Source organism: Mobula hypostoma, chromosome 5 (assembly GCF_963921235.1).
Source record: "Mobula hypostoma chromosome 5, sMobHyp1.1, whole genome shotgun sequence".
In the NCBI taxonomy this organism is placed as follows: domain Eukaryota; kingdom Metazoa; phylum Chordata; class Chondrichthyes; order Myliobatiformes; family Myliobatidae; genus Mobula; species Mobula hypostoma.
The window spans coordinates 2,864,092-2,889,780 of record NC_086101.1 but is presented as its reverse complement, the minus strand read 5'-3'; the positions used below and the strand labels follow the sequence as shown (position 1 = coordinate 2,889,780).

Below are 25,689 nucleotides of genomic sequence, written 5' to 3'. Positions count from 1 at the left end.
GGCATGAGAAGGCCTTGGCGAGTAGGGTAAAGGAAAACCCCAAGGCATTCTTCAATTATGTGAAGAAAAAAAGGATAACAGGAGTGAAGGTAGGACTGATTAGAGATAAAGGTGGGAAGATGTTCCTGGAGGCTGTGGAAGGGAGTGAGGTCCTCAATGAATACTTCTCTTCGGTATTCACCAATGAGAGGGAACTTGATGATGGTGAGGACAATATGAGTGAGGTTGATGTTCTGGAGCATGCTGATATTAGGGGAGAGGAGGTGTTAGAGTTGTTAAAATACATTAGGACAGATAAATCCCCGGGGCCTGATGGAATATTCCCCAGGCTGCTCCACGAGGCAAGAGAAGAGATTGCTGAGCCTCTGGCTAGGATCTTTATGTCCTCGTTGTCCACGGGAATGGTACCGGAGGATTGGAGGGAGGCCAATGTTGTCCCCTTGTTCAAAAAAGGTAGTAGGGATAGTCCGGGTAATTATAGACCAGTGAGCCTTACGCCTGTGGTGGGAAAGCTGTTGGAAAAGATTCTTAGAGATAGGATCTATAGGCATTTAGAGAATCATGGTCTGATCAGGGACAGTCAGCATGGCTTTGTGAAGGGCAGATCCACACGGTAGGCTTATTCAGAAAGTTAGAAGGCATGGGATCCAGGGAAGTTTGGCCAGGTGGATTCAGAATCGGCTTGCCTGCAGAAGGCAGAGGGTGGTGGTGGAGGGAGTACATTCAGACTGGAGGATTGTGACTAGTGGTGTCCCACAAGGATCTGTTCTGGGATCTCTACTTTTCGTGATTTTTATTAATGACCTGGATGTGGGGGTAGAAGGGTGGGTTGGCAAGTTTGCAGACGACACAAAGGTTGGTGGTGTTGTAGATAGTGTAGAGGATTGTCAAAGATTGCAGAGGGACATTGATAGGATGCAGAAGTGGGCTGAGAAGTGGCAGGTGGAGTTCAACCCGGGGAAGTGTGAGGTGGTACACTTTGGAAGGACAAACTCCAAGGCAGAGTACAAAGTAAATGGCAGGATACTTGGTAGTGTGGAGGAGCAGAGGGATCTGGGTGTACATGTCCACAGATCCCTGAAATTTGCCTCACAGGTGGATAGGGTAGTTAAGAAAGCTTATTGGGTGTTTGCTTTCATAAGTCGAGGGATAGAGTTTAAGAGTCGCGATGTAATGATGCAGCTCTATAAAACTCTGGTTAGGCCACACTTGGAGTACTGTGTCCAGTTCTGGTCACCTCACTATAGGAAGGATGTGGAAGCATTGGAGAGGGTACAGAGGAGATTTACCAGGATGCTGCCTGGTTTAGAAAGTATGGATTATGATCAGAGATTAAGGGAGCCAGGGCTTTACTCTTTGGAGAGAAGGAGGATGAGAGGAGACATGATAGAGGTGTACAAGATAATAAGAGGAATAGATAGAGTGGATAGCCAGCGCCTTTTCGCCAGGGAACCACTGCTCAATACAAGAGGAAATGGCTTTAAGGTAAGGGGTGGGAAGTTCAATGGACATGGCTTTAAGGTAAGGGGTGGGAAGTTCAAGGGGGATATTAGAGGAAGGGTTTTACTCAGAGAGTGGTTGGTGCGTGGAATGCACTGCCTGCGTCAGTGGTGGAGGCAGATACACTAGTGAAGTTTAAGAGACTACTGGACAGGTATATGGAGGAATTTAAGGTGGGGGCTTATATGGGAGGCAGAGTTTGAGGGTCAGCACAACATTGTGGGCTAAAGGGCCTGTACTGTGCTGTGCTATTCTATGTAAATTTATTTTACACACAGACTGTGGTGGGTGTGTGGAGCCCGCTGCCAGGAGTGATGGAGGCAGATGCATTAGGGACCTGTAAGAGACTCTAAGACAGGCACATGGATAATAGAAACATGGAGGGTTATGTGGGAGGGAAGAATTAGATTGATCTCGGAGTAGATTGAAGAGTTGGCTGAACAGCGTGGGCTGAGGTGCTTGTACTATATTATGTTCAAAGTTCCACAGTTATAAACTCCAGGACTTTAACAAAAATATTAATAATAACTTTATTTATAGAGTGGACAACATGAGAGTTTTTCTCAGGGCAGAAATGGCTACTGTGGGAGGGCATAATTGTATGGTGATTGGAGGAACGTAGAGAGGGAATGTTAGAGATAGTTTTTTTTTCTTACACCGGGTGAGTGTGTGGAATGCCCTGTCAAGGCTGGTGGTACACATTATAGACATTTAGAAGGCTTGTATGACAGAAACCTGGAGCATTATGTGGGAGGGAGGGAGTGAAGGGTTAGGATGATCTTGGAGGGGGAGGAATTGTGGAAGCTTTGGGTCCAAACGCTGCTCCAGGACCGAGAGAGGTCAGCAGGATTAGACAGAAAAACACATTGGTATGGACGAGATGTGCCAGAAGGCCTGTTTCTCTGCTGTAGTGCTATATGGTGCTGTGAAGGCAAAGTGGTGTTTCTTGTCATTTACACATAAAAGTTCTCGGGTGCAATGAAAACCTACAGCAAATAACATTATAAAAGCAACTATGTCGAGAAAACATGAATTAAACATAAATTGCTGCATAATTTTTACCAAGAAGAGCACAATTAGAACAAGATAATTCAAACAACATACATCAAAGTTGCTGGTGAACGCAGCAGGCCAAGCAGCATCTATAGGAAGAGGCGCAGTCGACGTTTCAGGCCGAGACCCTTCGTCAAGATAATACAAAGCCCATTTAGTGTAAAATTCAAGATTGAAGATGGTTTAATGTCATTTCCAGTAGAGAAGTGTAAAGGAGAATGAAATCATTGTTACTCCACATCCGATGCAGCATACAAAAACACAGTAAGATAAAGAACACACCAAAAATTTAAAAAAATACAATAAGTTTAAATACATAAGGTAGATTTTATATGCAGAGATTGATCAAATGTCCATAAAGTGACACTTGCCACAGGAATGTGTACATAAAGTGACTGACGGGAGATGATAAATTAGTGGTGGTTGGAAGTGTGGAATGATATAGGCCAGTGGGTGGAGGTTTAATCACCCTTACAGCCTTCTGCCTATTCTCAGTCTGTTGCATCTGGTCCAAGTCTCCCCCATTATAGGAAACACCCTCTCCACGGTCACTCTATTGAGGCCTTTCAAAATTCGATAGGTTTAATGAGATAGATTTCAATAGTCAAAGAACCTTGATCCATCAGTTTTTAGTCATGGAGAAACCGGTGGGTGGCTTTCTCTTCAATGGTGTTCACAGTAGAAGAGTGTTGGGTTGGTCTAAACTGGGGTGACAGAGCACAGAAACAGACCCTGCAGCCGCTGTGAGTTAACTAGCCCAGGTCTCCTTAAGCTGTTCTGACTCTTTGGTCCCGAGTTGTCTTCAGCAAGGCAGATGCCAGGAATTGAACACAATACTGGGGGAACACAGCACGTCAGCCAGCATCTGTGGAGAGGAATAAACAGTTGAAACTTCGGACTGATGGAGAGAGGGTCTGTGTTATGGGCCGGATTGTAAACACACTGCTGGGGAACTCAGCACGTCAGGCAGCATCTATGAAGAGGTATAAACAGTCAACACTTTGGACCCAGAACCTCCCTTCATCAGTCCTGCAGCTGTGTTGTTCTGCATTTCCAGCATCTGCAGAATCTCGTGTTTATGGCCAGCGTTGTAAACTGATACATAATTTCTCCTGATTAGGGTCAATGTTCTGGCCCCGTTTGATAAGAACAGTACACAAAACAATCTTTGTCTCGAGCACTCTCTGCCTTTGACTGCAGCTCCGTTGATTCAATGTTTGTTTTACCTTGACCCACTGTTCACGCTTTTTCTCCAAACCATCGCTGAAAAACCGGAACACTATTTTTACCTTGGGAAACCGAGGTAATGTGATCGTGCCGTCGGAACTGGAAGGGCCCATCATAGTGCCCCATGCAGCACAGAAGAATGATACTCGGGTAAGCTTGGCCATCTCTAGAGAGTAGGCAGCCCCCTCAGACTGATATTCAGATGTATTTATGACATGCACAGGGAAACATACAGTGAAATGTGTCATTTGCATCAAGGACCAGCAGAATTCTAATGGTGTGCTGGGGACAGCCTGCAAATGTTGCCACGTGTGCCAATGCCAATGTAGCAATCCTACCATGCTTGGCAGAATAACACAACAAAGTAACAGCAGCAAGGCAAGTGCTCTTCCCAGCCGTTTGCACACACAGACGAGCCTCTAACCTCAGGAAAGGTCGCCTCTGGCCACTGACCCCTGACCCCATTCCTTGGTCCTGGACTGCAGACATCAGGTTTCTACTTCCATTCCTTGGCCTGGACTCTCAGACATGTCGACATCACCCCTCCAACCTCCATTCCCTGGCCTGGACTCTCAGACATGTCGACATCACCCCTCCAACCTCCACTTCCTGGCCTGGACTCTCAGACACGTAGACATCACCTCTCCAACCTCCATTTCCTGTACTGGATTCCCAGACATGTAAATGTCACCACTTCAACCTCCATTACCTGGTCTGCACTCTCAGGCATATAGACATTGGACCTCCAACCTTCATTTCCTCGTTTGAACTCTCAGAAACTCAGACAGCACCCTTCCAACCTCTATTCTCTGGCATGGACTCTCAGACATGGAGACATTGGGTCTCCAATCTTCATTCCCCAGCCTGGACTCTCAGACACGTAGACATCACCGCTTCAACCTCCATTCCCTGTAGATATCAGGCCTCCAACGTCCAGTTCCTGGCCTGGGCTCCCAGACATGTAACGTCGGATCACCAACCTCCAGTTCCTGGCCTGGACTTAGAACATAAGGCTATATGATATAGGAGGTCATTTGGCTCATTGTATCAGCTCACCATTTCATCGTGGCGGATCCAATTTTCCTCTCAGCCCCAATCTCCTGCCCTTTCTCCATATGCCTTCGTGCCCTGACCAATAAAGAATCTTATCAACCTCTACCTAAAATATATATAAAGACTTGGCCTCCTGCCTGTAGCAAAGAATTCCACAGATTCACCACTCTCTGGCTAAAGAAATTCCTCCTTATCTCCGTGCTAAAAGGACGCCCTTCTATCCTAAGGCTGTGTCCTCTGGTTTTAGACTCTCCCACCATTGGAACATCCTCTCCACATCCACTCTATCGAGGCCTTTCACCATTCGATAGGTTTCAATTAGGTCACCCCTCATTCTTCTGAATTCTGGTGAATGCAGGCCCAGAGCAGTCAAACACTATTCGTATGACAAACCATTCAATCCTGGAATCATTTTTGTAAAGCTCCTTTCAACCCTTTCCTATTTCAGCATAAGATGGAGGGGCCAAACCTGCTCACAGTACTCCATGGGAGGCCTCACCAGTGCTTTATAAAGTCTCAACATGACATCCTTGTTTTTATATTTTAGTCCCCTTGAAATGAATGCCAACATTGCATTTGCCTTCCTCACCACAGACCCAACCTGCAAATTATCCTTTAGGGAATCCTGCACAAGGACTCCCAAGTCACTTTGCACTTCAGTCTTTTGTATTTTCTCTCCTTTTAGAAAACAGCCAACTTTTCATTTCTTCTGCCAAAGTGCATGACCATACACTCCCCAACACTATATTCCATCTGCCATTTCTTTGCCTATTCTCCTAATTTCTCTAAGTCCTTCTGTAGCCTCTCTACTTCCTCAAAGCCAGCTGCCCCTCCACCTATCTTCATATCATCTGCAAACTTTTCAATAAAGCCATCAATTCCATCATTCAACTCACTGAAATGTAATGTAAATTGAATCGGTCCCAACACAGGCCTCTGTGGAACACCACTATTCACCGTCAGCCAGCCAAGGAAAGGTTTCCTTCAATACTACTCTTTGCCTCCTGCCAATCAGCCACTGCTGTATGCATGCTAGAATCTTTCCCGTAATACAATGGGCTCTTACCTTGTTAGGCAGCCTCACGTGTGGCACCTTGTCAGAGGCCTTCTGAAAATCCAAGTACACAACATCAACCGATTCTCCTTTGTCTATTTTGCTTGTTATTTCTTCATAGAATTCCAACAGATTTGTCAGGCAAGGTTTTCCCCTGAGGAAACCATGCTGGCTGTGGCCTATTTTATCAGGTGCCTCCAAGTACCCTGAGACCTCATCTTTAAAATTGACTCCAACATCTTCCCAACCACTGAGGTCAGATAACTGGCCAATCGTTTCCTTTCTACTGCCTCTTTCTCTTCTTGAAGAGTGGAGTGACATTTGCAATTTTCCAGTCTTCTGGAAAGAGTAGGATTGAAGGAAGCCTTTTCTGGCTGGCTGCCGGTGAATAGTGGTGTTCCACAGAGGTCTGTGTTGGGACTGATTCTTTCTACTGATAGATCTGACATCAGGCCCCTAACCTCTAGTGCCTGGCCTGAAGTTTCAGACATGTATGCATCAGGGTCTTCAACCTCCATTCTCTGTCCTGGAGTTTCAGACACGTATACACCAGGTCTTCAACCTCCATTCCGTGGCCTCGACACAGAGATATTGACATCATCCCTCCAACCTCCATTCCCTAGCTTGGTCTCTCAGACACATAGACATCACCCCTCCAAACTCCATTCCCTGGGCTGGACTCTCAGAGGCGTAGACATTGGGTTCTAACTTCCTGACACACTGACCCAGCGACTGGGTCCCTGGATTCTGATGGTTTTTGTCCAATCGAAACTGATTGCTTCATGATTGTTTTCCTGATCATAGGGCTTTGAACTCCAGGACTACAGCTCCACAGTCCTCTGACCCTGAGACTCACTGACACCCCCATCAGGACTGCTGACTGTTCTCATTCATAGTCAGATTTGAAATCTGTTGCTTGCATTTCACCGTTTGTTTCGATGTATACTTGATAAATAAATCTGAATCTGGAAGCCTTTTAAGAAAATGTGGTGACTGGTAAAATAATTTGCTTTTAACCATTTGATATGCTTCCCATGTGACACCAATCTGTTCCACCCCTCAGTATCCCTTTGAGAGTCTGTTCCGCAGCCAGCATTATGCTCTCCTCGATAACAGCTGCCGGGAGTACCTCTTCCTCTGTGATTTCTTCATGGTGACTGGGAACTCTGCTCAGGACCTCTTCAACGCCGTCATGGGGAAGACTCTCACCATGTTCTTGGTAATTTAAACCTTACGGAACCAAACTCCTCCTGTACTGGTGCGATTTTCACTGCAAAATCGGACTCCGTTTTTATAATCACTGACAGTATTAGTGAAGTTTCTTGTTTTGATGTGGCAATATATTGCAATACATAGAATATCACTATAAATCATAATAAAGAGGTATACAATCAGTGGTCACTTTATTAGGTACAGGTGTGGGACCCAGTGTGTTCTTTTGTTGCTATGGCCATCCACTTCAAGGTTCAAATTGTGTGTTCAGAGATTCTCTTCTGCACACCATTTTTGCAATCTTTATTTGTTTATTTGTTGCTGTCACTTTGCTGCCTGCCTGAACCAATCTGGCCAATCTTCTCTGACTCCCCTCATTAACAAGGCATTTTTGACCACAGACCTGCTGCTCATGTTTTTTTTTGCATCATTCTCTGTCAATTCTAGAGACTGTTGTGCGTGAAATTCTGGAAAGGTGTAATAATAACACGGTTGTCGTGGTGGGAGATTTTAATTTCCCAAATATCGATTGGCATGTCCCTAGAGTGAGGGGTTTAGATGGGGTGGAGTTTGTCAGGTGTGTTCAGGAAGGTTTCTTGACACAATATGTAGATAAGCCTACAAGAGGAGAGGCTGTACTTGATCTGGGAGAGTATTTTGGAGATAGTGATCACAACTCTGTGGCCTTTACCATAGCATTGGAGAGGGATGGGAACAGACAAGTTAGGAAAGCATTTAGTTGGAGTAAGGGGAATTATGAGGCTATCAGGGAGGAACTTGGAAGCATAAATTGGAAACAGATGTTCTCAGGGAAATGTATGGAAGAAATGTGGCAAATGTTCAGGGGATATTTGTGTGGAGGTCTGCATAGGTATGTTCCAATGAGACAGGAAAAGGATGGTAGGGTACAGGAACCGTGGTGTAAATCTAGTTGAGAAAAAAAGAAGAGCTGAAGAAAGTTCAAAAAGCGAAGTAATGATAGAGAGCTAGAATATTATAAGGCTAGAAGGAAGGAGCTCAAGAAAGTAGGAGAGCCAGAAGGGGCCATGGCGGACAGGATTAAGGAAAACCCCAAGGCATTCTACAAGTAATTTAAGAGCAAGAGGATAAGACGAGAGAGTAGGACCAATCAAGTGTGACCGTGGAAAAGTGTGTATTGAACCGGAGGAGATAGCAGAGGTACTTAATGAATACTTTGCTTCAGTATTCAGTACGGAAAAGGATCTTGGCGATTGTAGTGATGACTTACTGCGGACTGAAAAGCTTGAGCATGTAGGTATTAAGAAAGAGGATGTGCTGGAGCTTTTAGAAAGCATAAAGTTGAATAGATCACCGGGACTGGATGAGATGTAGCCCAGGATACAGTGGGAGGCGAGGGAGGAGATTGCTGAGACTCTGCGATGATCTTTGCATCATCAATGGGGATAGGAGAGGTTCCGGAGGATTGGAGGGTTGTAGATGTTGTTCCCTTATTCAAGAAAGGGAGTAGAGATCACCCAGGAAATTATAGACTGGTGAGTCTTACTTCAGTGGTTTGTAAGTTGATGGAGAAGGTCCTGAGAGGCAGGATTTATGAACATTTGGAGAGGGATAATATGATTAACAATAGTCAGCATGGCTTTGTGAAAGTTAGGTCGTGCCTTACGAGCCTGATTGAATTTTTTGAGGATGTGACTAAACACATTGATGAAGGTAGAGCAGTAGATGTAGTGTATATGGATTTCAACAAGGCGTTTGACAAGGTACCCCATGCAAGGCTTATTGAAAAAGTAAGGAGGCATGGGATCCAAGGGAAAATTGCTTTGTGGATCCAGAACTGGCTTGCCTACAGAAGGCAAAGAGTGATTGTAGATGGCTCAATCATGGAGGTCGGTGATTAGTGGTGTGACTCAGGGATCTGTTCTGGGACTCTTACTCTTCGTGATTTTTATAAATCACCTGGATGAGGACGTGGAGGGATGGGTTAGTAAATTTGCTGATGACACAAAGGTTGGAGGTGTTGTGGATAGTGTGGAGGGCTGTCAGAGGTTACAGTGGGACATTGATAGGATGTAAAACTGGGCTGAGAAGTGGTAGATGGAGCTCAACCCAGATAAGTGTGAGGTGGTTCATTTTGTTAGGTCAGATATGATGGCAGAATATAGTACTAATGATAAGACTCTTGGCATTGTGAAGGATCAGAGGGATCTTGGGGTCCGAGTCCATAGGACACACAAAGCTGCTGCGCAGGTTGACTCTGTGGTTAAGAAAGCATACGGTGCATTGACCTTCATCAACCGTGCGATTGAGTTTGGGAGCTGAGAGGTAATGTTAACATAGAACATAGAAAACCTACAGCACAATACAGGCCCTTCGGCCCACAAAGTTGTGCCAAACATGTCCCTACCTTAGAACTACCCAGGCTTACCCATACCCTCTATTTTCCTAAGCTCCATGTACCTATCTCGGAGTCTCTTAAAAGACCCTATCGTTTCCACCACCACCGACAGCCCATTCCACACACCCACCACTCTGCGTAAAAAACACTTCTGACAGCTATATAGAACCCTGGTCAGACTCATCTCCTTCTACCCCAGGCCATGAACTTATCAATCACCCCTGCTGTGGACACTTTCTGGAGGTCCAAGATTTGTATGCTCTACGACCGCTGGACTAAGTGTGTAAATGTAGGAGGGGACTATGTTGAAAAATAGATGTGCTAGGTTTTCTAAAATTGACTCCTTCTATCCTAGGCCACAAACCTATCAATCACCCCTCGTATAGCTACTGTCTTGCCTCCTTTATAACTGCATCGATATGTTGGCACCAGGTTAGTTCCTCAGAGATCTTGACACCCAGGAACTTGAAACTGCTCAGGACTCTTATGTCTGCTAGGGTCCAGCAATTTCTACACTTGCTTCCTGCAAGATCTAAGGGAACACTTTGTCAGGCCCTGAGGATTTATCCATCCTAATTTGATTCAAGAAAGCATCTTGAGTCTGTTCTCTGGGCAGGATCTGGTCTTGCTTTTCTCGCTGGAACATCTAGTCTGTGCCAAGCTGCCTAGTCTTATCAAGCGTGCACCCGAACCATGGCCTTCCATATCAATATCAACTGATAGCCATATCAACTGTGGCTTCTGGTTCTGGACTCACCCATCAGCGGGAACATGCTTCCTGCCTCCAGCGTGTCCAATCCCTTAATAATCTTATATGTTTCAATAAGATCCCCTCTCATCCTTCTAAATTCCAGTGTATACAAGCCCAGTCGATCCAATCTTTCGACATATGGCAGTCCCGCCATCCCGGGAATTAACCTTGTGAACCTACGCTGCACTCCCTCAATAGCAAGAATGTCCTTCCTCAAATTTGGAGACCAAAACTGCACACAGTACTCCAGGTGTGGTCTCACCAGGGCCCTGTACAGCTGCAGAAGGACCTCTTTGCTCTTAGAGGCATATCCCTTCCATCCATGTACCTAGCCAAACTTCCCTTAAATGTTGCAACCAAACCCACATCCACCATTTTCACTGGCAGTTCATTTCACCTTCCACACTTAACTAATGACCTCTAGTTCCAGTCTCACCCAACCTCAGTGGAAAAAGCCTGCTTGTGTTTAATCTCTCAATACTGCTCATAATTATATATACTTCTCCCAAATCTCCATCATTCTCCTGTGCTCTAGGGAATAAAGTTCGAACCTATTCAGCCCTTTCCTAAGATCCATTAATATCCTTTCTTTGTACTCAATCTCAGTGTGGCTGAATCCGACACAACATCACCAGCCATTCTTGGGCAGTTGGGTGCCATGGTAGTCTAGTGGTTACTGTCACGTTACTCCACTCGGGGCGTCTGAGTTTGGAGTTCTCTCTAAGCAAGTTTGTATATTTTCTGTGTGTGCATGGGTTTCCTCTGAGTGCTCTGGTTTCCTCCCACAGTCCAAAAGCGTAACACTTAGTAGATAAATTGTCCCGTTTGTTGAGCTTGAAAGGCCAGAGGGGCTTGTTTCACGTTGCATCTCTAAATAAATAAATGAAATTGGGCGGTTCGATCAAGGTGACAGTGAGCGCTGGGAGACTTTGCCTATTGCTTTGTGTTGGTGGCTCATTTACTGTTTATAATTTCTTTTTCTTTCAGAAACACATGGATACCTACGTTGCCGATAGCTTTGACAGTATTGCCATCTTCCTGTGCATCCACATCATCCTCCGCTTCAAGACCATCATGGCAAAGCGAAACGTCCCTGCTGTCGATAAGTAATGAAAGATTTAAGTCTTTGGGAAACGATGTGACACAGAAGCAGCTGGGCAAGTCAGGCAGTGTCTGTGGAGATAGAAAAACAGACTGCTAAATGTTCCCCAAATCTCCAATCCTCTTCCCTCCCCCCCCGGGGTAAAATCACACTGTTACTCAGTCCCCAAATCTCCAATCCTCTTCCCCCCCCGGGGTAAAATCACACTGTTACTCAGTCCCCAAATCTCCAATCCTCTTCCCCCCCCCCGGGGTAAAATCACACTGTTACTCAGTCCCCAAATCTCCAATCCTCTTCCCCCCCCGGGGTAAAATCACACTGTTACTCAGTCCCCAAATCTCCAATCCTCTTCCCTCCCCCCCCGGGTAAAATCACACTGTTACTCAGTCCCCAAATCTCCAATCCTCTTCCCCCCCCGGGGTAAAATCACACTGTTACTCAGTCCCCAAATCTCCAATCCTCTTCCCTCCCCCTACGGTAAAATCACTCTGTTACTCAGTCCCCAAATCTCCAATCCTCTTCCCCCCCTCCAAGGTAAAATCACACTGTTACTCAGTCCCCAAATCTCCAATCCTCTTCCCCCCCCCGGGGTAAAATCACTCTGTTACTCAGTCCCCAAATCTCCAATCCTCTTACCTCCCCCCGGGGTAAAATCACACTGTTACTCAGTCCACAAATCTCCAATCCTCTTCCCTTCCCCCCCCCAGGGTAAAATCACACTGTTACTCAGTCCCCAAATCTCCAATCCTCTTCCCTCCCCCCGGGGTAAAATCACACTGTTACTCAGTCCCCAAATCTCCAATCCTCTTCCCTCCCCCCGGGGTAAAATCACACTGTTACTCAGTCCCCAAATCTCCAATCCTCTTCCCTCCCCCCGGGGTAAAATCACACTGTTACTCAGTCCCCAAATCTCCAATCCTCTTTCCCCCCCCCGGGGTAAAATCACACTGTTACTCAGTCCCCAAATCTCCAATCCTCTTCCCCCCCCCGGGGTAAAATCACTCTGTTACTCAGTCCCCAAATCTCCAATCCTCTTACCTCCCCCCGGGGTAAAATCACACTGTTACTCAGTCCACAAATCTCCAATCCTCTTCCCTCCTCCTGGGGTAAAATCACACTGTTACTCAGTCCACAAATCTCCAATCCTCTTCACCCCCCCGGGGTAAAATCACTCTGTTAGCCTTTCCCCAAATTTCCAATCATCTGCCCCCGGGGTAAAATCACTCGTTACCCATTCCACAAATTTCCAATCATCTGCCTCTCTAAGGTAAAATCACACTATTAGCCGTTCCACAAATCTCCAGTCATCTCCCCCTCTGGGGTAAAATCACTCTGTTACCCGTTCCACAAATTTCCAATCATCTGCCCCTCTATGGTAAAATCACGCCATTCCACAAATCTCTAATCATCTCCCCCTCTGGGGTAAAATCACTCTGTTACCCATTCCCAAAATCTCCAATCCCCTCTCCCTCTGGGGTAAAATCACAGTTACCCTTTCCCTAATCTCCAATCTTCTCCCCCTCCTGGGGTAAATTCACACTGTTAGCCATTCCTCAAATCTCGAAACCTGTCTCCCTATAACCTCTGTCTGTCTCAATGTCCCACCCTGCTCCAGAATCCGAAATCAGTTTTATTTTTACTGACATATGTCATGAAAGGTAATGCCTCGAGATGGTGGCATCCACCATTAAGACCCTCATGATCTGGGAGATGCCGTCTTCTCATTGCTACCATCATGGAGGAGGTATAGGAGGCTGAAGGCACACATTCAATGTTTTAGGAACAGTTTCTTACCAATCGACCAATGATTGGGTACAAATGCCAACAGAGCAGAGTTAAATTGTACCACAGAGGCACCAACCAAAAGAGCAAAGAATTCAGGGCTGAAGGTGCTGTATTTAAATGCAGGTAGCATTTGGAATAAGGTGGATGAACATGGTGCAATTAGAGATGGGTTGGTATGACGTTGTGGTATCACTGAGTCGTGGCTGAAAGAAGATCATAGTTGGGAGTTTAACATCAAAGGATATACTTTGTATCGAAAGGACAGGCAGGAAGGCGTAGGTGGTGGTGTTATTTGTTGGTAAGAGATGGGATTATAACTTTAAGAAGAGGTGACACAGGGTTAGCAAATGTGAATCTCTGTGGGTGGAGTTAAGAAACTGCTGGGGTTAAAAAACCGTTTTGGGAATCGTATATAGGTCTCCAAATAGTAGCCAAGATGTGAGGTGAAGATTACAAGGGGAGCTGGGAAAGGCATGTAATAAGGGTAATGTCACAATTGTAATGAGGAACCTCCAGCTGCAAGGGGATTAGGAAAACCAGGTTGGTGTTGGATCGCAAGAGATGGAATTTTGTTGAATGCCTACGGAATGGCTTTTTGGACCGGCTTGTGCTTGAGCCTACGAGGGGAAAGCCTATTTTAGATTGGGTGTTGTGTAATAACCCAGATCTTGTTAGGGAGTTTAATGTAAAGGAACCCTTAGGAGGCAGTGACCATAATATGATTGAATTCATACTGCAGTTTGAAGGGAGAAGCACAAGTCAGATGTATCAGTATCGCAATGGAATAAAGGGGCTTACAGAGGCGTGAAAGAGGAGCTTGCCCAGTTTAATTGGAGGGGCACACTGGTGGGGATACTGGCAGAGCAAAAGCAACTAAAGTTTCTGGAAATAGTTCACAAGGTGCAGGATAGATATGTCCCACAGAAGAAGTAGTTATCAAGTGGCAGGGGGAGACAACCATGACTGACAAGGGAAGTTAAGGACTGCATAAAGACTAACGAATGGGCATATAAGGTAGATAGATAGATAGATATACTTTATTAATCCCGAGGGAAATTTGGTTTTGTTACAGCAGCGCCAACCAAGAATAGAACGTAAATATAGCAATATAAAAAACTCCAACAATCAAACAACAAAATGCAAAACTATGCCAGATGGAAAATAAGTCCAGGACCAGTCTATTGGCTCAGGGTGTCTGACCCTCCACAGGAGGAGCTGCACATTCGATGGCCACAGGCAGGAACGACCTCCCGTGCCGCCAGTGCTGTATCACGGTGGAATGTGGCCGAAGTCCAACAGTAAAAAGTTCAATATCAAAGGTAGCAAAAGTGAGTGAGAAGCTGGATGATTGGGAAGCTTTTAAAACCCAACAAGAGGCATCTAAAAAAGCTGTAAGAAGGGAGAAGATGAAATATGAGGACAAACTAGCCAATAATGAAAAGTAGGATATAAAAAGTTTTTTTTAGTTATGTGAAGAGTAAAAGGGAGTTGAGAGTTGATATTGAACCACTGGAAAATAATGCAGGCGAGGTAGGAATGGGGGACAAAGAAACGGCAGATGAACTTAATGAGTACTTTGCAACAATCTTCATTGTGAAAGACACTAGCAGTGTGCCAGAGGTCCGTGAGTGTCAGGGAGCAGGAGAGAGTGCCATTGCTATTACAAAAGCTAGGCAAACTCAAAGGTCTTAAGATGGATGTCACCTGGACCATATGGACTACATCCCAGTGCCCTGAGAGAGGTTGCTGAAGAGATAATGGATGCATTGGTCATGATCTTTCAAAAAAACACTTGATTCTGGCATGGTCTATAAGACTATAATACATGGGAGCAGAATTAGGCCATTCAGCCCATCGAGTCTGCTCTGCCATTCCATTATGGCCGATCCTAGATTCCACTCAATCCCCTACACCTACCTTCTTGCCGTATCCTTTGATGCCCTGACTGATCAGGAAATGATCAACTTCTGCCTTAAATATATGCATGGACTTGGCCTCCACCACAGGCTGTGGTAGAGCATACCACAGATTTACTACCTCTGGCTAAAAAAAAATTCCGCCTTACCTTCATTCGAAACGGTTGCCCCTTAATTTTGAGGCTGTGCCATCTAGTTCTGGATACCATCTGTCCGCCAGAGAAAGCAGGATCTCCCAGTGGCCACACATTTTAATTCCACATCCCATTCCCATTCTGATATGTCTATCCATGGCCTCCTCTACTGTAAAGATGAAGCCACACTCAGATTGGAGGAATAACACCTTATATTCCGTCTGGGTAGCCTCCAACCTGATGGCATGGACATTGACTTCTCAAATTTCCGCTAATGCCCCACCTCCCCCTTGTACCCCATCCGTTATTTATTTATATACACACATTCTTTCTCTCTCTCTCTGTCCTTTTTCTCCCTCTGTCCTTCTGAATAGACCCCTTGTCCATCCTGTGGGTTCCCCCCCCCCCTTTTCCTTCTCCCTGGGCCTCCTGTCCCATGATCCTCTCATATCCCTTTTGCCAATCAACTGTCCAGCTCTTGGCTCAATCCCACCCCCTCCTGTCTTCTCCCATCATTTTGGATCTCCCCCTCCCCCTCCCACTTCCAAATCTCTTACTAGCTCTTCCTTCAGTTAGTCCGAAACGTCGACTGCGCCTCTTCCTAGAGATGCCGCCTGGCCTGCTGCGTTCACCAGCAACTTTGATGTGTGTTGCTTGAAGTATTCCAAGAATGAAAGGGTTACCATATGAGGAACGTCTGGTAGATCTCGGGCTGTATTCCCTGGAGTTCAAGAGAATGAGGGGGATCTCATAGAAAGGCCTGAACAGATTAGATATGGCAGTTATTTCCAATGGTAGGGGAGTCCAGGACAAGAGGGCACGACTTCAGGATTGAAGGACGTCCATTTAAAACTGAGGTGCGGAGAAATTTCTTTAGTCAGAAGGTGGTAAATCTGTGGAATTTGTTGCCACGAGTAGCTGCGGAGGCCAAGTCATTGGGTGTATTTAAGGCAGAGATAGACAGGTTCTTGATTAGGGGATGTGGAGAAGGCAGGGGAGTGGGGATGAGTGGAAGAATCGGATCAGCCATGATTGAATGGTGGAGCAGACTCGATGGGCGGAATGGCCTCCTCCTGCTCCTATATCTTATAGTCTTGTGGTCTAAAACTTCCAGGGGACAAGTTTATCTGATCCTAATGACCTGCAGGTAGTCTGAACTGAACCCTCCATACGCGGTTTAACCAGGTCTGGTATAGCTACTACAACACTTCCTCAGTCTGCCCCACACAAAGCCATATGGACAAGCCCTGACTAGAGCATAACATTGAATTGTACAGTGCTGTACAGGCCTTTCAGCCCATGATGTGTGCCAACCTTTTAACCTACTCCAAGATCAGTCTAACCCTCCCCATCTTAGAAAGCCCTCCATTTACCTATCCATGTGCCTATCTTTAATATCCATAATGTTGTTGCTTCTACCATCATCCCTGGCACGGCATTCCACACACCCTTCACTCTGTGTAGATTTAAAAAACTACCTCTGTCATCTCCTCCCCCCCACTGTGTACTTCCCTTTCTGCCCTGGGAAAGAGTCTCTGGCTGTCCTCTTGATCTACGCCTCATCATCTCATACACCTCTATCAATCCTCCTTTGCTTCGAAGAGAAAAGCTGTAGCTTGCTCAACCTATCCTCGTAAGACATGGTCACCAATCCAGACAGCATCCGGGGAGATCTCTGCACCCACTTCCACTTATTTCCCAATAGTCCTGAAAGCATTGACTATGCGTAAGAATGGAAAGCATAAGTTTATTATTGTAAATATTTATTTTTATTATTTAAGAAGTTTATTTTGATGAAAAAACAATTTCAGACAGGAGCAGGTAACACTGAGCCAGTGAGTAACAGGGTGTGTATGTGTGTGTGGGTGTGTGTGTGTGTGTGCGTTTCTGTGTGTGTGTGTGTGTGTTTGTGTGTGTGTGTTTTTGTGTGTGTGTGTGTGTTTGTGTGTGTGTGTTTGTATGTGTGTGTGTGTTTCTGTGTTTTTGTGTGTGTGTGTGTGTGTGTGTGTGTGCGTTTCTGCGTGTGTGTGTTTCTGTGTGTGTGTGTGTGTGTGTGCGTTTCTGCGTGTGTGTGTTTCTGTGTTTTTGTGTGTGTGTGTGTGTGTGTGTGTGTGTGTGTGTGTGTTTGTATGTGTGTGTGTGTTTCTGTGTGTGTGTGTTTCTGTGTGTGTGTGTGTGTGTGTGTGTGTGCGTTTCTGCGTGTGTGTGTTTCTGTGTGTTTGTGTGTGTGTGTGTGATCATGAAGGATCCCACTCACCCTGCTCATGGACTGCTTGTCCCACTCTCATCAGGGAGGAGGCTACACCAGACTCAAAAACAGTTACTTTCCCCAGACAGTAAGGCCGATCAACACCTCCACCACAAACTCCACCACTACTTTATTATTTCCCATTAGTCACCTTGTGTACAGTCTAGGCACATATGTATGTATAGAAGTTATCTTATGTATTTACCTTTATGTTTTTTATGATTATTATTATTGTGTTCTTTATCTTCTATTGCTTCTTTTGTGCTGCATTGGATGTGGAGTGAAAATTATTTCATTCTCCTTTCCCCTTGTGTACAGGAATGACGTTAAACAATATTGAACTTTGCAGGTACTGGGACACCCTACTGGAAATCCTCTGGCCAAGGTTTGAATACATCCTGGAGCTGAACATTCAGAGCATTCGTAACACAGACCCACAGAGACTTGGTGCCCTCGACACCCGCCCACACTACGTAAGGGTCTCCCGGGCCTCTGAGGGCTGGGGGGTGGGGTTGCCGGTTATGTTAGAGTGTTGGACAGGCTAACACAACTCTCACGTCCCAGGCACAGCCTGAGAGGTATAAGAGACGTCTTCTTAAGCCCATCCCCTTAGAACCATAGAACCATAGAACACTACAGCACAGAAAACAGGCCATTCGGTCCTCCTAGTCTGTGCCGAAACTTTATTCCGCTAGTCCCATTGACCTGCACTCAGTCCAAAACCCTCCAGACCTCTCCTATCCATGTATCCATCCAATTTATTCTCAAAACATAAGAGTAAGCCAGCATTTACCACGTCAGATGGCAGCTCATTCCACACTCCCACCACTGTCTGAGTGAAGAAGTTCCCCCTCACCCTAAAGCCATGTCCTCTCGTACTTATCTCTCCTAATCTAAGTGGAAAGAGCCTACTCACATTTACTGGAGCCTAGGCCGCCAAGAGCAGCTTGTCAGAGCCCTCTGTTCTGGGCCAGTGCTTTACGTCTAGGTGTTGGCCAGCTATACATCCTCCAAGCAAAGATCCTTTCTGGCCTGGGACTGAGGCCTTTGGAGCCTCTGCTGTCATTTCTGCAGGTTATGTTTTTACAGGATGGGTTTGCAACACGCAGGCCAAATCCTCCTCCTTTCACAGCGGGGTTTGGGACAGTCCATGGCAGAGTTAGGCGGAAGAGAGTAAGACAGTATCTTTTTCCCACAGGTGAAATGTCTAATACCAAAAGGCATGTATTTAAGGTGAGAGGGGGTAATTTCAAAGGAGGCTTGAAGGGCAAGTTTTTATTTATACGGACAGCGGTGGGTGCCTGGAATGTGCTGCGTACGAGATGTTTAGATAGGCACATGAGTGTGAGGAAAATGGAAGGATGTGGACATGGAGGAGGCAAAAGAGATTAATTCACAATTAGATGACTAACTCAATCGGTTCAGCACAACATTGCGGGCTGAAGATTCTCTTCCTGTTTCAAACATTTCAGATGTCCATAATTCTTTCAACGTGGTGTCACAGGAGAGGGGCATAAGGAGAGCATAGCACACATTTGCTTTTATAAATCAAAGTACTGAGTCTAGGAGTTGGGTAGTTATGTTGAAGTTGTCTAAGATGTTCGTGAAGTCAATTTTTGAGTATTATGTGTAGATCTAGTCACCTCTGTACAGAAAACGATGTCAATAAGATTCAAACAGAACAGGGAAATTTCTAAGGCTGTGGCCAGGACTTCAGGTCCTGAGTAATAGAGAAAGGTTGAATAGGTTAGGACATTACCCCCTGGAGTGCAGGAGAATGAGGAAAGATTGGATAGAGGTATACAGAATAATGAGGGGAATAGATAGGGTAAATGCAATTAGGCTTTTTCCACTGAGGGTGGGTGGGAGTACAACTAGAGGTCAGTGGATCCTGAGGGAGAACTTCTCACTGAGCGGGTGGTGAGAGTGTGGACGAACTGCCAGCAGAAGTGGTGGATGTGCGTTCGACTGCAACGTTTAACAGAAATTCAGAGAAGTACATGGATGAGAGGGGTATGGAGGGCTATGGTCCAGTGGTGAGTTGATGGAACCAGACTAGTTTGGCATGGGCTACATGGGCCAAAGGCCAGGTATTGTTCTTGCAGGGCTCTATAACTCTAACACTGTTTGGTCAAGAGGCTGATAGTCTACCTGTGGTCCCTCCCTCGACCCTCACTGATTGTGTACCTGTGGTCCCTCCCTCGACCCTCACTGATTGTGTACCTGACGCAATAACGACAGCTCTACACACCGTCCTTACACATCTGGAGAAGAAGGATGCTTATGTGAGAATGCTGTTCTTGGACTACAATTCAGTATTCAACACCATAGTTCTGTCCGGACTGGACAAGAAGCTCAGAGGCCTCGGCCTTGACCCTGCCTTGTGCAGCTGGATCCTGTACTTCCTGTCAGATCACCAGCAGGTTGTAAGAGTGGGCTCCCTCACCTCCACCCCCCTGACTATCAACACAGGAGCCCCTCAGGGCTGTGTACTAAGCCCCCTTCTTTACTCCCTGTATAGCCATGACTGTATCCCCACCCACAGCTCTAAACCTGCTAATTAAATTTGCCAACGACACTACATTGATTGGCCTTATCGCAAACAATAACGAGGTGGCCTACAGGGAAGAAGTCATCTCTCTGTCACAGTGGTGTCGAGAAAACAACCTCTCCCTCAATGTCACAAAAACAAAGGAGCTGGTTGTGGATTACAGGAGGAATGGAGATGGGCTAACCTCTATTGACATCAATGGCTCTGGGGTTGAGAGGGTAAACAGCTTCAAGTTCCTCGGCATCCACATCACTGAGGACCTCATGTGGTCTGTACACACGGGCTGTGTGGTGTAAAAGGCACAACAGCACCTCTTTCACCTCAGACAGTTGAGGAAGTTTGGTACGGGCCTCCAAATCCTAAGAACTTTCTACAGAGGCACAATTGAGAGCATCCTGACTGGCTACATCACTGTCTGGTATGGGAACGGTACCTCCCTCAATCGCAGGACTCTGCAGAGAGTGGTGCGGACAGCCCAGCACATCTGTAGTTGTGAACTTCCCATGAGTCAGGACATTTACAAGGACAGGTGTGTAAAAAGGGCCCGTAGGATCACTGGGGACCCAAGCCATCCCAACCACAATCTATTCCAGCTGCTACCATCCGGGAAGCGGTACCGCAGCGTAAAAGCCAGGACCAGCAGGCTCCAGGACAGCTTCTTCCACCAGGCCATCAGACTGATGAACTCACGCTGATTTGAGTGTACTCTATATTACATTGATTGTTCTATTTATTATAAATTACTATGATTGCACATTACACATTTAGATGGAGACATAACTTAAAGATTTTTACTCCTCACGTATGTGAAATATGTAAGAAATAAAGTCAATTCAATTCAATTCTTTCATCCCTCACTGATTGTGTATTGTGGTCACTTCCCCCCGCAGGTCACCAGAAGGTATGCAGAGTTCTCCTCAGCGATCGTCAGCATCAATGAAACGTACCCGAATGAGAAGACGCATAATCTGCTCGCACAGCTTCAGGTCGGTGTTTCTGCCCAGCTCAGCATTCACAGTGAATGGGCGTTGCTCAAATCCCAGAGTGTAACACCTGAGAATGTGCTGGGGCAGCACCCAGGTGTGGTGACGTATTCCAGCACCACCATAGCATACTGACAGTGTTCAGCAGAATAACACAAACAATAACAACACCAACCAAGACAGGCCCCCTTTTCCACCACCCGTGCACTCACCCTCCCAGACTGCTCCGTCTCCATCACGGACTTCGAAAGCTGATGCCTCAAAAAAGCGGCTTCCGTCATTACTGACCTCCATCACCCAGAGCGCGTCCTCTTCTCATTGCTACCGTCAGGGAGGAGGTACACCCAGACACACACTCAGCTGCTTCTTCCCCTGTCAGTCGATTTCTGAATGAATAATGAACCCACGTACAACACCTCACCACTTCTGTTAATTTTTTTTGCTTTCTTTTTGTACAGCTTATTTGATTTGATTTATATATATATTTGCTATAATTTATAGTTTTTTATTATGACCTGCACTGGTGTAAAACACCAAATTTCACAACATATGCCAAAAACGTGAAACCTGATTTCTGGTTCTGATTTCGAGACACCGGGGCAGGGCACCTCCAGGCTTGGCCTCTCAGACCTGCAGGCATTGGGCCTTTGATCTCCAGACAAGCCACCCCAGGGCCAGACCCTACCTCCTAGCTCCGTGTGTGTGTGAGTGTGTGTACGTATGCCCTGGGTGAACAGCTTCCAGGACCACTAACTTTATTATAATGCAAATGTGAGTGGCCCTCTAAATAGTAACCTCATCAAGCTTCTGCAGAATGGCTCTGCTGGAATAAGACCATGACAGAAAGGAGCAGAAGTAGGCCATTCAGCCCATCTGTCTGCACCACCATTGTCTTGCCTTCTCCCCATAACCTTTCACCCCCTGACTAATCAAGAACCTGTCAACCTCCACTTTAACTACACCCAATGACTTGACCTTCACAGCCGTCTGTGGCAATGAATTCTATAGATTCACCACCCTCTGGCTGAAGAAATTCCTCCTCACCTCTGTTCTAAATGGACATCCCTCTACTCTGAGGCTGTGCCTCTGGTCCGAGACCCCCTCCCCCCCATTCTCTCTAAATCCACTCATAAGAACATAAGAAATAGGAGCAGGAGTAGGCCATCTGGCCCATCGAGCCTGTCCCACCATTCAATAAGATCATTGCTGATCTGTCCGTAAACTCAGCTCCATATACCTGCCTTTTCCCTATAACCCTTAGTTCCCTTACTGTGTAAAAACCTATCTAACTGTTTCTTAAATATATTTAGTGAGGAAGCCTCAACTGCTTCCCTGGGCAGAGAATTCCACAGATTCACCACTCTCTGGGAAAAACAGTTTCTCCTCATCTCCGTCCTAAATCTTCCCCTGAATCTTGAGGCAATGTCCCCTAGTTCTAGTCTCACCTACCAATGGAAACAACTTTCCTTCTTCTATCTTATCTATCCCTTTCAAAATTTTATACATTTCTATAAGATCCCCTCTCATTCTTCTGAACTTAAGAGTATAGTCCCAGGCGACTCAATCGCTCCTCATAGGTTAACCCCTTCATCTCTGGAATCAACCTGGTGAATCTCCTCTGCACTGTCTCCAAAGCCAGTATATCCTTCCTCAAGTATGGAGACCAGAACTGCACACAGTACTCCAGGTGCGGTCTCACCAGTACCCTGTACAGTTGCAGCATGACCTCCCTGCTCTTCAGTTCAATCCCTCTAGCAATGAAGTCCAACATTCTGTTTGCCTTCTTAATAACCTGTTGTACCTGCAAGCCAACTTTTTGCAATTTATGAACAAGCACTCCCAAGTCCCTCTGCACAACAGCATGCTGCAATCTTTCACCATTTAAATAATAATCTGCTTTTCTATTATTCCTTCCAAAGTGGATGATCTCACATTTACCAACATGGTATTCCATCTGCCAGACTTTGGCCCACTCACCTATCTATATCCCTCTGCAGACTCTCCACATCCTCTGTACAATTTGCTTTTCCACTCGGTTTAGTGTCAGCAGCAAATTTTGCTACACTACACTCAGTCCCCGCTTCCAAATCATCGATGTAAATGGTAAACAGCTGCGGGTGCCCACTCACCACAGACTGTCTCCCATTTATACCAACTCTCTGCTTCTGTTGGTTAACCAATCCACTATCCATGCCAATACACTTCCTCTGACTCCATGCATCTGTATCTTATTTATAAGTCTCTTGTGCGGCACCTTATCAAACGCCTTCTAGAAATCGAAGTATACGACATCCAACTGTTCCCCTCTATCCACTGCACTCATTCCATGCTCAAAGAACTGCGGTAAGTTTGTCAAACAGGACCTGCCCTTTGTGAATCTATGCTGCGTCTGTCTAATGGAACCACTCTATGAAGGCCTTTCTGTATTCGATAGGTTTCGGTGAGATTCGCCCTCATTCTTCGAAACTGCAGTGAGTACAGGCCCAGGGCCATCATGGGTTAACCCTTTCACTCCCAGAATCATTCTCATGAACCTCCCCTGAACTCTCTCCAATGCCAGCCATGTGTGGTTTCTGTGCCAGTGGCCTTTTCGATGTTCAGCCTACACTCATCGTCATGCATGAGTGGGGTCCTCCTCCCGCAGCAGCCTGACCAACGGGATTGAGCCAGGGATCCGGGGCAAGGTTGTGTGGTGTGGCTCAGTGGTGAGTCTGCTTATCTGGGGCAGTGCCTGGGCCGCACAGAGCAATGAAAATGTGGGTTTCTCCCTGTAGCTCCTGGCCGGCTGTTCTGGTTCTTTTAAAGGGATTAGTCTTGCGTCACACACACATCAAAACATATAGAACATAGAACATAGAATAGTACAGCACAGTACAGGCCCTTCGGCCCACAATGATGTGCCGACCCTCAAACCCTGCCTCCCATATAAGCCCCCACCTTAGATTCCTCCATATACCTGTCTAGTAGTCTCTTAAACTTCACTAGGGGGGCGTCACGTGATGACGTGGGATTGAGACGTGTAAATTCAGCTCTCCTGCAACAAATCAGTAAAGTACCGTTTAAGTAAAACAAAGTTGGTAAATATTTTTTGAAAACTATTTATAAACTTTGTAAGATTACTTTACGATATGCCTCCTAAACCGCAACAAAAGAAGTCTGCTGTTGCGAAGCAGCCGCAAGACGGGAAGAAAAAAGGGCCTACTGCAACGATGGAGCCTCGGACTCAGGTTGGATCTCCTTCGGTAGAACAGGGAGCAACGGCGGTGGCAACGGTTGCTCCGAAGAAGACAACGGAATTGCGCATGCGCAAATCGACACAACGCAAACTACAAGAACCGACACCCACTGCAATTGAAAGTGACTCAGAGTCAGAACTGGATTCTGCAGAGAACACAGATGAAGAAGAGGAGGAAGAAATTGGAAGCGAGTGGAAGTAAAGGAGATGATAGAGACATAAGAGAGGCTGTATTGCAATCAACGGCTGAATTAAGGAAAGTAAGAGAGGAGCTAAGAGATACGAAGAGATGCTATAATAAAGTTATGGAAAGACAGGACAAAATGGAAAAGAAGCTTCAGAAGATGGAAAGAGAAATGGGGCTTATGAATGATAGAGTGAAAAAAACAGAAAATGATTTGCTTGTCTGGAACTCGGAAAGAAACCGACTCTTGGAGAAAGTGGACATGTTGGAAAATTTCAGTAGACGTAATAATATTAAAATTGTTGGTCTTACAGAAGGTATGGAAGGAGAAAAGCCAATAGAATTTTTTCAAAGATGGATCCCGGAGGTTTTGCAAATGGGAGAGGAGGCTCGATCAATTGAAATTGAGCAGGCACATAGAGCGTTAAGACCAAAACCAAAAGATGACCAATATCCACGATCGATTTTAATAAAATTCTTAAGATTTCAAGACAAGGAAAGGATTCTTCAGGCAGCTGTTCGAGCTGCCAAAGATAGAAAAGGGCCATTGATAATTAAAGGGAAAAGAGTTTTTTTCTACCCTGATATAAGTTACGAACTTTTGAAGAAAAGGAAGAAGTTTAATCCAGTGGAAAAAACCCTATGGGAGCATGGTTATCAATTTATACTGCGTTATCCTGCAACTTTGAAGATTTTTTTGTCTGGTGGAGAAAAAAGATTTTTTGATGACTACCAGAAAGCAGAGCAGTTTGTGCAAGATTCTCTGAATATTCACCAGATACAAGAACAAACTCAGGAGAGCGAGATAGATTGAAGATGAAGATTGGGCTTAAGAATGGATTTGTTGGATTTTTGAAGCTGGATGAATGTATAAATATAGTATTAATTATATGAGGGGGGTAAGAAAGGTTAACACTGGAGGAAATTAGCTGGGAATAATAATACTAATTTTGTTTATATATATATAACTTTTTTTGTTGCGGGGGAGCTGGAAGAAGCACTGATCGATTGCTACGTTAATCATGTGTGCAAGCGTGGCTTTTGCCGCGACCCGTAAAATGGAGGGGGGTAGTGTTGTGTATCTTTTCATTCACAACATTAGTGGGGGGGTATTTTGTTTTTTCTTTTTTTTTTCTATCTTTTTTTTCTCTTTTTGCCTGGAAGGTTGGGGGGGGAACACATAGCATCATGGTGAAGTTTAAAGAGATTCCCCAAGGAACTATGAGAGTTGAGAAGATAAGTAATGTTTTAGATTGGAGTAACTTTGTTAAGAATAATGACTAATTTATTGAATTTTTTGAGTTTTAATGTTAATGGGCTTAAT

General features: G+C 45.5%; 1 protein-coding gene across 2 annotated transcripts in view; it reads left to right on the top strand.

Moving 5' to 3' along the window:
* vps52 (VPS52 subunit of GARP complex) overlaps positions 1-25,689 on the top strand; it is a 95,698-nt gene that overhangs the window by 55,683 nt on the left and 14,326 nt on the right. For both annotated transcript variants that reach the window (XM_063047866.1, XM_063047867.1), the window contains exons 11-15: positions 3,797-3,930; positions 6,951-7,106; positions 11,215-11,333; positions 17,762-17,885; positions 20,854-20,949. In XM_063047866.1, the coding sequence (XP_062903936.1) occupies positions 3,797-3,930; positions 6,951-7,106; positions 11,215-11,333; positions 17,762-17,885; positions 20,854-20,949 (629 nt within the window). The remainder of the gene's footprint in view (positions 1-3,796; positions 3,931-6,950; positions 7,107-11,214; positions 11,334-17,761; positions 17,886-20,853; positions 20,950-25,689) is intronic.